The sequence below is a fragment of the Heteronotia binoei genome, chromosome 6 (genome assembly GCF_032191835.1).
Source record: "Heteronotia binoei isolate CCM8104 ecotype False Entrance Well chromosome 6, APGP_CSIRO_Hbin_v1, whole genome shotgun sequence".
Taxonomy (NCBI): Eukaryota; Metazoa; Chordata; class Lepidosauria; order Squamata; family Gekkonidae; genus Heteronotia; species Heteronotia binoei.
Window position 1 is genome coordinate 73,426,704 of NC_083228.1, and position 13,219 is coordinate 73,439,922.

The following is a 13,219-nucleotide window of genomic DNA, read 5'->3' on the forward strand; positions in this document are numbered from 1 at the left end:
CTTCACAGTCTTAGTTTTCACCATCCTGAATAATTTTGTGTCATTTGCAGGCTACACTGCTCACTCTCAGTTCCAGGTTATGTATGAACAAATTAAATAGTGCCAGCCCGAATAACAGCCCCAATAACTCCACTGCTTATTTCTGTCCATTAAGAGAACTGTCCATTTATTCCTAGTCTTTCCCTTCTTTTAATTAATTTCCATAAAAGCACCTGTCCTCTTATCCTTGATTCCTAAACTTACTCAGGAATCTTTAGTGAATTGCAGTAATATAATCTAGATGTAACCAGGGAATGTACCAGGGCCATATCCTTTCTGCTCAGGAAAGGCAGCAGCTGGCTAACCAATTAAAGTGTTGGTTTCATCTTCCTTCAAATAGTCCTTTCATTTTTGTGAAGTTCAGCTTTTTTGAAATCAAGTATTTTGGACTTTAGGGGTAAGTTTCTGTTGACATGAAAGCTGAGCTTAATAGTATTGTGGTCACTGTTTCCAGCTGGTGCAACAACATGCACATCTTGCACCAAGGATCAAGCCCCACTGAGAACAAAGTCTAGGATCACTATCCTTCTGGCTGGCTATAACCAACAGCTCCAGTGCACAGTCATGCATGATGTCTGGGAACCTCATGTTTTGTGCACATGTTTAAATAGTGAATATAGTTGAAGTCACCCAGTTTTACAATATTTTCTAAGTCACCTCCATTATCTCTTTCTCCTGGATCCATTCCAGTCTGGTTTCTGCCCTGGCCATGGAATGGAGATTGTGCTGGTCCCCCCCCAACTGGATCAAGGCGGGTCAGTGCTGTTGTTGGTTTTGGACTTAGCAGCTTTCAACATAGTTGATTATGACATTTTGATCCACTGCCTCACTGATGTAGGAATATGGGGGACTGCTTTACAATGGCTCTCCTCCTTCCTTCATGGTTGAGAACAGAGAGTGACACTTGGGGAGAGGATGTCTTGGCAATACCTGCTGGAGTGTGGAGTGCTGCAGCAGGCGATCTTCTCTCCAATGTTGTTTAACATCTTCATGTACCCCCTTGCCCAGTTGGTTTGGGGGCTTGGGTTAGGTTGCCCTCAGTATGCTGATGACATCCAGCTTTATTTGGTGATGGATGGCCAGCCAGACTCTGCCTCAGATATTTTGGCCAGGGCATTAGAGGCTGTGGTTGGATGGTTACAGCAGAGCCATCTGAGATTAAATCCAGTGAAGATAGAGGTCCTGTACTTGAATCATGGGAGTTGACAGGGCTCTGTTGACCCCAGCACCAAGGGTGAGGAGCCTTGGAGTGATCCTGGATGTCTCACTTTCAATGGAGGCCCAGGTTACTGCTGTTGCCAGGTTGGCCTTTTATCACCTGTTTCCCCTTGTTTCCTGTGAATCAGGAAGGTCTGCAGTTCAACCTTTGCCACTGCTATGGACTCACTATGACCACATTCAAAAACAAGAGAAATCTATGTTCATGATGAGCATGAGTGGAGCTTGTTGTCATGCTTGCGCATTCCCCTCCCCTCCTCGTATGGAATATGATTGAACACTGAAGCCCCCAGTTTGCTGCAGCAAACTGAATGTAAACTGAGATTCTAAAATATGGAGAAACAGAGTTAATGTAATGTCTGATTGTGACCTAAGCAATACTCAATGTAACATATTGTTCTCTTGAATTGTATCTGTATTCAAGTAGTATCCCTCTTGTGTAAATGAAGTTCACAGAGCAATGAGAGCAGAATGGTTTTTGACGTTTCCCCCATTTGTTGCAGCCCCCTTTGTTACATAGCATATTGTTCTGAAGGAACTCTGCAGTGGCTTTATAGGAGAAAGCAGGCAGACAGCAGGAAATGTATACTTCTGTGAACTCTGTACCTCCATTTGTGGGAGCTTGGATCCTACCCTTCATGGATTTGCAGTTTAAAAATAATATACTGACTGGGATGTTGCCTTCAGTGCTTATAGTATATTAGGCAATATCTGACATAAGATCTCAAAATCTATTTGGCTGTTCACTTGCAACTGCTGGAATGGCCCTGAGTCAGCCATACCTCTGGCAGAGGCTGTCCTTGAAAGGGCAGCTGCTGTGAGAGTCCTCTCAGCCCCACCCACCTCACAGGGTATCTATTGTGGGGGAGGAAGATAAAGGAGATTGTGAGCCGCTCTGAGAATCTGGGATTCAGAGTGGAGGGCAGGATATAAATCCAATATCATCCAATATTGTTAATAAAGCAGTGCCAACTAAGTTATTTCTTTTTTGTCACAGATTATGACTCTAATCCTAGTACCTCAAGTAGCCTGGATCTAGTTGAACAGATGAGGAAGCTCCAAGAAGTGGTTCGGCTGAAAAGTAGACTGGATATTGGTGATGTTGTGAGAGTCCGTGGTTGTGTTAGAACCTATAGACAGAAGCGAGAAATAAGCGCCTCCATATATTGTGAGCAGTTAATTGTTCAACAGTATGTGTGTTTATCCAGCCATTTATCAGACATCTAAGCCATACCCAAAGGGTCTATCGTTATATAGATTTGTCACAACTGAGTCACTTTCTGATCTCCACACTCTTGAATGGTACTGTATATGACCGTATGTGTTAGTATTTTGGTCACATCATGAAAAGACAGGAGTTGCTGGAAAAGTTGAAGGCAGAAGGAAAAGAGGAAGACCCAACGTAAGATGACAGACTGACTTAATAAAGGCAGTCAAGGCCCTTGGTTTGCAAGACCTGAGCAAGGCTGTTAACAATAGGACATCCAGTGCCGGATTAAACCCTGTGGAGGACCCTAGGCAGTCAAAATCTAGGGGCCCCTTTGCCAATTATCTCAGAGACAGAGCGCTTGCCCCAATGCTGCCTGCGGGCAACTTCTCAAAAGCCGCTTCGACAAAGCTGTGGGGGAGAGGCAGAGAGAGGCAAACTTGGTGAGGATGCCAGCATCACCAGGCAACTCAGGGAAAGAGGGGCTCAGTTGTTGGCTGCACACAGGCCCAGGGCTAGGGGTGCCTGCGCCCCTAGGAGGAATCCCTGACCTCCGCCCGCACTATGTTTTTATTTTCGCGCATGCCCCAATGATGTCATAATAACGTTACTGCCCGCCATTTACTTCCCCTCACCTGCTGCCGTCCCCTGCCTGCCACCATCCCCGCCCACCCCCTGCAACAGCTCGGCAAAGTCCGGGGGGGGGGGGTCGTGTGGCAGTGACATCATTATTGTCATTGGCACGCACCACCCCCCGACTTTGTCAAGCCGGCAGCTGGCACAGAGGGTGGGCGGGGATGGCGGTGGGCAGGGGATGACAGCGGGCAAGTAAATGGTGACAGCTGGCAGGTGGCCGCAGGGAGGGGAGAGTGGCGGCCGGCTGCGGGGAGGTGAACGGTGCAGGCAAGGGACGGCAGCAGGCGGCTGCGAAGGGAGCCTGCTGGCTCTCTCTCTCTATCCCATTGCTCTGTGAGAGCCAGTGTTGGCTGGCCTGGCACTGCAGAAGAGGGGCTGAGGAGCTGCTGAAGAGCAGGCGAGGCTGAAGGAGCCGGCTTGCACAAGCACAGAAGCGGGTTTCTCGCTCCAGAGATGGGTTTCCCTGGGGCTGGGCTGGCAGATGGGGAGGAGGCGGGGCAGGCGGACAAAGAAGGAAACAATGGGGAGGGGTCAGGTGAAGAGGGAAGCAAACAAACAGGGAAGCAACAATAAGGGGGGGAGGGGGCGGGCAGAGGAAGGGGGAAGCGATGGGAAGGAGACGAGGCAGGCAAGCTGAGGGGAAGGGGCCGACGGAGGAAGAAGCAAACTAGCTGCGGGCCGTGGGGGGAAACAGCTGGGGGGAAAGCTGGCCCAGGGCCCCTAAAGGCATGGGGACCCATAGGCAACTGCCTCATTTGCCTAATTGTTCATCTGGCCCTGAGGACATCTGAGAGGACATTAATCATAGGGTTGGCATAAGCTGAGCAGCAGTTAACACACATACACACACACTACCTTATACAACAAGCAAGAGTTTGGGGCTTTTTTATGCCAGTAGCCGAGCAAAGCAGCTAGTCTCCCCTCACTTTCTAGGAGCAAGCTACAAACTCAGCTTCAAATACAGACACAGTGTGCATAGCCCTACTATTTACTTACTTTCTAAATTCATATTTCTCCTTTGTCCCCAGTTGGGATCCAAAGTGGCTTACATCATTCTTTTCTCCTCCATTTTATCTTCACAAACCCCCTACGAGGTAGGTTAGGCTGGATGTGTGTGACTGGCCCATCATCACCCCACAAGCTTCTGTGGCAGAGTGGGAGTTTGAACCTGGGTCTCTCAGACCCTCTTCCAGCATTCTAATCACTGGCTGTCATAGGGGTTCTATGTGGGCCATACACTGTATTGAGTTATGGATAAAAAGGCTTGTAATATATACATTGAATAAAACTACAGATTAAGTTTTCCTTCCTAGAAACTCAAATGTGATTATGCTTGTGCATCTCTCATCTTTTCAGACAAAATTGATGATCCTATCTGTGAAGCTCAGATTTCAAGGATGCTAGAACTTCCCCATCTATACAGAGAGATTTATGATAAGACATTCCATCTACCAGAAGAGAGACAGAGGTCAGTGAATAGGAGATGCCGAGTATTCTCAGGTGCATGCTTACTTGAACAGTAGGTGTGTGCCACAGCTGAATGTGAAACAGTTTCCTTTGAAAGTAGTTGCCTTGTGGGAGTATGCAGCTAACATGTCTTATGACTTGAGTATTGTGGTGAAATAGTATTAAAACCTCTGACTATTAGTAAAGGAAATCTGACCTACTCTGGTAATGATACCACAAAAACAATATTCTGTGCAAAATACAGTGCTTATATGGCAGTGGAAATTGTAACACTAGGGCTGTGTTCACACACACTAAATAATGCACTTTCAATCCACTTTCAATTCACTTTCCAACTGGATTTTGCTAGTTCACACAGTATAATCCAGTTTGAAAGTGGATTGAAAGTGCATTATTTAGTGTGTGTGATCACAACCAGAAGTGGGAACCTGCAAGGATTTACAGGAGGCATCTCTATCCCCCACTATTTTCTCTTTCCCTTTCCTGAAACCCCCATTGCCTCTCCCTTTTTCCTGCTTTCTTCTCTTCTTCCAGGATTGCCAGCTTTCAGGTGGGAATCTAAAACAGAGAGCCATGAATATAAGGAAATAATGTACTGTTATGACCCACATACTGCTGGCCCTGTCAGGCCAGAACCCCATCAGAAGGCCACTCACCTTTGAACAAGACATAGAAACTTTTTTCTTCCATACAGCAAGGCACAGTAAAAAGAACGTGATGCGGTAGTACTTGATCCCACATTTCGCAAAGGCTTCTACGAGCTTACAGAAAGTCTCAAGCAGTTTACATGCTGATGCTAGCAATCACTTGTATCCAATATGCTTACAATCATTACTGTCTGGTATGGTCCAAGTACTACCGCGTTGTGTTCTTTTTACTGTGCCATGTTGTGCGGAAGAAAAAAGTTTTGGAGCTTTTGTTCTCTGTGGACAACTTTACCAATGGAACTGTTGCCTGCATCTCTTTCCTAAAATGTTTGGACATTAATTTGTTTCAGAGTGACTTTGGGTGTGGGTTTGTGGTCGTCTTATGTATTATTCTCTGAATTTGTATTGCAACAAACTCTTTTGATACTTATTCAAATACTTTGCGTGCATTATTGCCTTTGGAGGCTGGCTTTCGCAGAGGTTTTTCTGACCCTTTTCCCTGCTCCATTATCCACGTAGCTCTTTTCTGTTTACACAATCTGCTAGTGAGGGCTGTGTCATTATACCTTGATGAGGTCACGTTCTGCTTTTGTCTCCATTGGGGAGAAAGACTGTACTTTTACTAGGGAGATGCTGTAGGGAGGGGAGAGAAGATGGAAAACTGAAATCAGATAAAATCTTGAGGTACATACTCTATAACACAACCATGCCAGACCCCCCCCCCCCAAATGCCACAACCTCATGCTGATGCTAAACACCACAAGGCTGGATATGACAGGAAAATGTGGCAACAATGCACTGCAAACAAAAGGAATGATGTGCTTCAGTATCTGTGTGACCATCGTCATGCTCCCCCTGCACTCCCCCCTCCCCATTCTTCCTTCTCAGCATTCTGGACCTGTTTCAGGGCTTTGAGCCACCACAGACATGTTGACACACATACACACACATGTGGGGGAGGGGATGGAAAGCCAGTGTCTGTTTCAGCTGCCAGGTGGATGGAAGGACAGCAAGGGTGAGGAGCAGTGTTCCCTCTAAGCTGAGTTAGCATGAGCTAGCTCACAGTTTTTTAACTTCCAGCTCACACCTTTTTGTCTTAGCTCAGGAAAAATGGCCCCAGAGCACAATAATTTATGCCGTAGCTCACAACTTTAGTGCCAGTAGCTGACAAAGTAGATTTTTGCTCACAAGACTTTACAGCTTTAGAGGGAACATTGGTGAGGTGAGTAAAAGCTAAGGTTTAGGGGTGGGGAGGGGGCTTCAGAGTCTGCCATACCCAGGTTTTTGCTATGGAAGCTGACTGGATGATTTTAGGCCAGTCACAGACTTTCAGCCTAACCTAACTTACAAGGTTGTGCAGATCAAAGTGGGAAGATGAAAATTATGTAAGCTGCTTTGGTCTCCCCCCATTAGTGTGAAGAAAGATTGTCCTTTTCCTATGTAGAAGCTGCAGGTAGGGGGAAGGCAAAGGAAAGCTGAAAGAGGAACAGATAAAGAGGAGATACAGTTGCCAACTCCAGGTTAGGAGATTCCTGGAGATTTAAGGGGTGGGGTTTGAGGAGGGATGAGACCTCAGACAGATACAATGCCATTTCCTCCTGGGGAACCACTGTTGCCAATCTCCAGATGAGGGCTGGAGATCATTCAGAATTACAACTGCTCTCCAGATGACAGACATCAGCTTCAGGTGTGTATGGGGGAAGTGCATGCCTTCACTTGGGTGGGTGGAAGACAGCAAAGATTGGGGGGGCACTCACCCAGAGCCTCTTTCTAGAGCCCATTATATTTTCTTCACAATGGGCCTTATTACTAGTAGATCAATAATTCACAATAACACACTTGCCAAAAGCACAGGAGGTATAAAGTCAATACATCATAGTATAAATCCTTTCAAAATTAATCAATACAAAAGTAACCAACTTCTAATCTCTCATCTCATCACCATTCCAAAATGGGCAGCAACATCTCAGGCACCATTCTTTGGAGAAAAGTATCTCAATAGAGCTATGCACATACCATTACTATATGCAGTCAATCAGTCACACCTGTGCTAGCTCTTCAAGCGATACAGCACAGTGCAATGTATAAAGCAGAACATCGAATGGTGGCTATGTCAATTATATTTTGCAAATAACAAGCAGAATCAGTGGCAGAATTCAGGCCCACAGGTGCCATGGAATTGAGTTTAAAAATCCAAAAGCTCTCTTCTTGAAGAATCACTTTAAGTGCATCCCAATTGTAATTAGGGACATTCTGATATTTATAAATAACACAGAATTTCATATCGTCTATAGAATGATGTTTGGACAAGAAGTGCTCCATGAAAGGAGCCTATAGAACTTGGTTCCATATGCGGGACTGGTGCTCCAAAATCCTAATTTTGACAGAATGGGTTGTATTTCCTACATAAACACTGTCACACCCACATATCACCGTGTATACACAATAGCGCATGTTGCAATTGTTGAAGGACTTCAAGGGTATCCTAACTGTGCCATTGGGATGTACAAATTCTTTGGTCTTCAGTGCCAATGGACATACTGCACATTTCTCACATGGGTAGTTACCTACAACTGCATCCTCATGTACACCAGTGGTTCTTAAATCAGAATGAATCAAAAGCAAAGTGGTTCTTAAATCAGAATGAATCAAAAGCAAAGTGACGTGAGCAGAATATCATGCCATAGAGTCCACCCTCCAAAGTAGCCATTTTCTCCAAGAGAACTTATCTCTGTCATCTACTGCAATACAATGGTTGCCTATCAGCAATCACTGAGAGAGTCTGTTGCTTAAAGTTGCAGTTTTTTGGGGGGTTTAACCTTGTTTTTTAAAAAGATTTCATATTTACCTGTAAACCTGGGGCCCCTTTTCAGGTTTGTAGAGAGATCTGTTTTGCCTGTTTCTAGCTCCAGTCACCAAATTGAACTATCTTAAAATTTGACTGATTTCACTATTTATAGATAAATGTTTCATTTTGCAAGAACTCTGGACAATGCTCTGCTGCAACCTTGCTCCCGTTTCACAGAGCTTGGGATGTTTACAATGAAACACTTCTATGTGTGTGCATATGCGATTTCTTTTCGACCTTGGATTTGAGAATCACCAGTATGCTGGCAGGGTGACAGGAATTCTTCCTTTATGTCCCTCACTTGCACTGTCATCATCCTCAGCCACTGGACTAACCCAAAAGCCCTGATCCTGAGATTCAAATGGCCTATTTATGGCATAAATGGACTATGAGAGTTTGAAAACTTGTCATGCAGTGTCTGTAATTAAGTAGTTTTCGGACCATAGGTTAAGGTTGCCTCATTCTGATACTTTGTAACTCTGCAGCCAAGGAGGATATGGTGTCCATGCTCCAGGACATGTGCATTGTAATCTTGGAGTTGTCATTTATGGTTGGGTCCAAAAGATCTTAAACAATTACATGATTTTGTGCCTGTCTTGATCCAGCCTTATAATGGTTGATTGGGTGTTCAGTGGTACTGGAAAGCTAACAGATCCAGTGACACCTTTAAGACCAACAACATTTTATCCAAGTATAAGCTTTCATGTGCATGCATGTTTCTTCGGAAAGCTTACACCTTGAATGCTGTTGGTCTTAAAGGCGTCACTGGGCTCAAACTTGGTTCTGCTTCAGGTCAACATGCTAAGCCACTGAAAACTAACAGTTTTCTTAGGTACAAAACTTCAGATAGTCTTTTAGTCTGGTCAGTCCAGTATAATTTTCATGATTGATTCTACCTTCTCTTTGTTGATAGTGGTCCAGGTTCAGCAGCCATGCTGGGCTCCATCACTGTACTGAGTGAAAAAATAATGGATTTCCTATCGAAGAACAAAACTCAGAACTTCTATCAGCAGGAATTAGAAACTGTGGCTTCTTTGGTATCACTAATCAAGCAGTGTGGGCCAAGTACCGCCACTGAACATGTAAGTAATAGCGACTTATTCTGGGAGCACCTTAGGTCACTTAAGTGCTAATCCAGCAACACCAACAGTGAACTAAATCTTTGCATAATTGTTGCCAGATGGAGACAATAAAACCTGCAGCCATAAATAGTAAGCCCGCTTCAAACCCCTCAGCTTTTTATTCTCAATCATTAAGGCTAGATTTGACTACCAAAAATCTAGTGAAAACTGAGGTTTTCAGGGAACAGGATGAAGTATACAGGGCTTTTTTTACATACAGCAAGTGACTAGATGCCTCAGTATTTGCTTAGAGGAGTAAGCTTATTGAAACTGGAACCCAACTGGAAGATGCAACTTAATGGCTCCAACTTGAAAACTTTCAAAGCTGTGTTAGATAGCTATATTGGAACATGGGAGGTCTTTCACAGACAATGCATCAGTTGAGTGACAGGCCTGAGTAGCTCTGAATTTAGTCAAGGGCAAGATAAATTAATCTCAACATATTAAATAGATGGCGCTTATTGTAGGAAATTGTCAAGAGAATGCAGACATCTGCTCTGTGTTACACATTCCTCTTCTTGGATATTTCAGCCACTTCAGAGCAAAACTTTGAGGTGGGGGAGAGAGGGGCTCCATGTCCAAAATTCTAATTGAAATCAGAGTTGTACATAAAGAAACTACTTGTTTGAGATGTGGGCTGTTTTTCAATAGCATAAGATTTCTGTCTTTTATTGTGCTTCTGGTTAAATAAAAATTCTGTTTATAAAAGTTTTGTACCATGCAGAGATTACATTCATGTGCCAGATATGCACCTGGAGTAAATTTGAATGACTCCAATGCTGATCAAGTTATTTATATCCTCATCAGATGCAAATCTGACCCAAATGTGCATATTTATTTTTAAATCTTACTTGTGCTAGTAGCAACAGTTGAATATTATTTAAATATGTGTCTCTTTAACAAAAGGCTTTGCCTTTCATTACCTTGGAAAAGAAAAGAAGGGAAAAACTTTTTTTGGCATGCTACAGTTTTACTTCAGCCTTAAGGCTGATGTTTTAGATTCTCAGCACTGTAGGGGGGTATTTAAATTCCCCAAGAACTGTTCAGTGAATTAAAGCAACAACAAAACTGTCTCCCATTCATACTGGGCTCTGTGAACTCCTTCCTGGTGGTTGCTTCCTGGCAACCATTTGTTTTCATAAAAGAAATGCTTGTCATTGAACTTTAATAAAGCAAATAGGCCTGGATTTTAACAAGTACCCTGCTGGTCTGTGGCAGAAAAATACAAATTAAAAAAATCAAACAGCAGAAAGGAATTAACTTCTTCAAGGCTATAATGATATAAATTGAAGATTCTTCCTACTAATACAGCTTGGTGGGTTAAATGCAGACCCCTTACTATGGACACACAAAGGAACAGTATTGCTACTACCATGTTAACTATCCTTGATTTCCCCAGCTCTGTGTATCAAGTATTAATTTGGAGTTATTATGATAATATATTTGAGATGCTTAGTCATCCTGGGTTAAAATCTCACCTTTGCCATGGCCTTATGAGGTGCCTCTAGAGAAGTCAACTCTCAGTGGTGCTTCACTCCCCACCACCACCCTGTTTGTCTTTCTTATGCTTCAAGTGCACTGGCGGAATCCACATCCTCTGCCAGATGAGTGCTAATGGTGTTAGCTCTTACTATGTTTATGTAATTTCACGCACACTATTGCTTGTTCTTAATCCATTCATTACACATCAATAAACACGAAGTGAGATGGTGATTAGGATGTGGAGAGAATAATGAGATCAGTTTTCAGTTTTCCCAAGGTAATGTTCCTCATCTGCTACCATACTACTATTTTAAAACTTGCTTTTTGCTTAACTTGCATATTCCCTATGAAAAGCCCTTTGATCACATTCAGTTGGTTAATGCGTCTGATTCATTATGGGTAAAATTTGGGAACCTTTACAAACTTTTAGTTCTTAGTGCAATCCATTTATTCCCTCTTTGCACCGCTATTCAGACAACTTTCCCCCCTTTGCACTTCTGTTGGGGGGTTGTACTTAGGAAATTGTGAGTTGCCCCACCTCAGATAGAGCATTCACTGCTATTGCACTATGGAATGCATGACTGGTAATTATTTTTAATAACAGACGGGAGCACACTACAGTACAGCTGAATTATCCCTACTTTTTGCTACCTGGTTTTCTAATACAGCTTCAGTTAATAGAGCAATACAGTCTGTCCTATGTGCTAGCACCTTTTTGACTCAATTGAATCAAATGTGGTTTTTTGGGGAGAAGAAGTGGCTTGAAAGCCTGCCTCCACCTCCTGACTCTAGTATTCTGTGAAAGTCTCCCATCCAAAAACTTGCCAGGGTCAGCCATGCTTAGCTTCTGAGATATGATGAGATCAGGCTTGCCTGGTCTATCCAGGTCAGGGTGAATTTCAGCCTTTTACAATTGTCCCTAAACTGTAAAGGATATGGAGAGCAAATGGCAAGGACTGTGGATTGACTTTTAGGATTAGGGCAATTGCAAATCATTTTCAGCAAGGCAGGAAGAGGCAAAGGTTCAAATGCCATCCTTCTGCTCCTGAGACAGAATTCAGAATGAATGTTCCAAACTGTAGTGTGCTTACAGATTCATAAAACTTAGGTGACTGTTGGGATGCCCAAGAAGCTCCTTGTTTGTATTTTTTGGCTAACATCTGCTCTTGTGCTCTTTCTGTCATTATCAGGGAGTTTGTCATTAGCAATTCTCTTTGAGGAGCCATCCAAGCTGTGCAGTATGTCAGCTCACACTAAGCGCATACTTAATTAAACCTCTCATCTGACAGGATTGATGCATTAGACCAAAGCGAATAATTATCATGCTTTATTCTCTCCTAGATCCTCTGTTTCATTTCTTCCATATTAAAAATGGATCAGTCTCTCATGAAGCAATTACTTTGGCAGCAAATCCTTTTTTATCTAGGGGGTGGCATTCTTGCTGGTATTTGAAGGAGAGAGCTAGGTTGCTTTAATTCTCTGTGTACATCTGAATAAACAACTTTTCAGATGGCTAGCTGTGTTGGTCTGAAGCAGCAGAATGAAGTGCGGACTGATAACTTCCATTTCACTGTATCTGAAGAAGTGTTTGTGCGCATGAAAGCTTATACCATGAATAAAACTTTGTTGGTCACTGGTCTTAAAGGTGCCACTAGACTCAACCTTTTATTGCATTTGACTTGTCTGCTTCTCCCTGCTTTGTGGTGGCACCCATAAATATGTCATCTTTTGTTTGTGTTTCCACCCAGATGGATTTCAAAGCTGACCTCAACTCTAAGCTAATTAGGAGTTCATTCACTGAAGCAATAAATGTGCTCCAGGAAAAGGGTGCTCTTTTCCAGAAGTCAAAGAATCCCAATGATGTCTACTGTGTAAGTACCTAAGCCCCAATTGACAGTGAGAGAGACTACTGGTAAACCCCCTTATCATGTACTTGTGCTATGTGTGCTCCTATTACATTTAAATACAATAAGGGATGTACCATAGACATGGATAGATTTCATCAGCCGGGTCTTACACTATATTTAAATCAAGCCTCAGTGTAAAAGAAAGGAATTAGTAAATGGAAGCCATGGATTAGGACATAGATTGTTTTCTTTAATCTCCACAAAGCAAGATGGTTTGAATATGACAGGTGTAGCCTCTAGATTTTTTTTTCCCATTTTGAAGCTACTCTCAAGTTTTCCTTTCAAGCTCTGTATTAATTGAGAGAAATCAAATAGAAGAGTTGCCATGTTCCATCCATTACAAAAAAGAATCCTTTGATGGGATTTCTCTCATTTGCTCTAGGTAACCAAGCAGGATAACGAATTGTACAGAGTGACCCTTGAAATAATCAAAGCTGATTGTAAGAGGCCAAAGTGTAAGTATTTTCAATTCCCTAATGACTCACATTAAAATTTAATTTCAGTTAGCAATTTTTTTCTGAATGATACCAAAACAAAATTGCTGCTTTAGGAAGAGAGAATCCTCTGCAGTTATTTGAGCAGGGGAGTGTGTGCAAAAGTATGTAGTCTACCTTGCTACTTATTTTTGGTTTCTGCAGTCAAAATTA

General features: G+C 43.0%; 1 protein-coding gene across 2 annotated transcripts in view; it reads left to right on the plus strand.

The window, feature by feature from the left end:
• Positions 1 to 13,219, plus strand: part of STN1 (STN1 subunit of CST complex) — a 55,762-nt gene that overhangs the window by 22,128 nt on the left and 20,415 nt on the right. For both annotated transcript variants that reach the window (XM_060241716.1, XM_060241717.1), the window contains 5 exons: positions 2,255 to 2,425; positions 4,457 to 4,568; positions 8,976 to 9,144; positions 12,414 to 12,536; positions 12,955 to 13,027. In XM_060241716.1, coding sequence (XP_060097699.1) covers positions 2,255 to 2,425; positions 4,457 to 4,568; positions 8,976 to 9,144; positions 12,414 to 12,536; positions 12,955 to 13,027 — 648 coding nt within the window. The remainder of the gene's footprint in view (positions 1 to 2,254; positions 2,426 to 4,456; positions 4,569 to 8,975; positions 9,145 to 12,413; positions 12,537 to 12,954; positions 13,028 to 13,219) is intronic.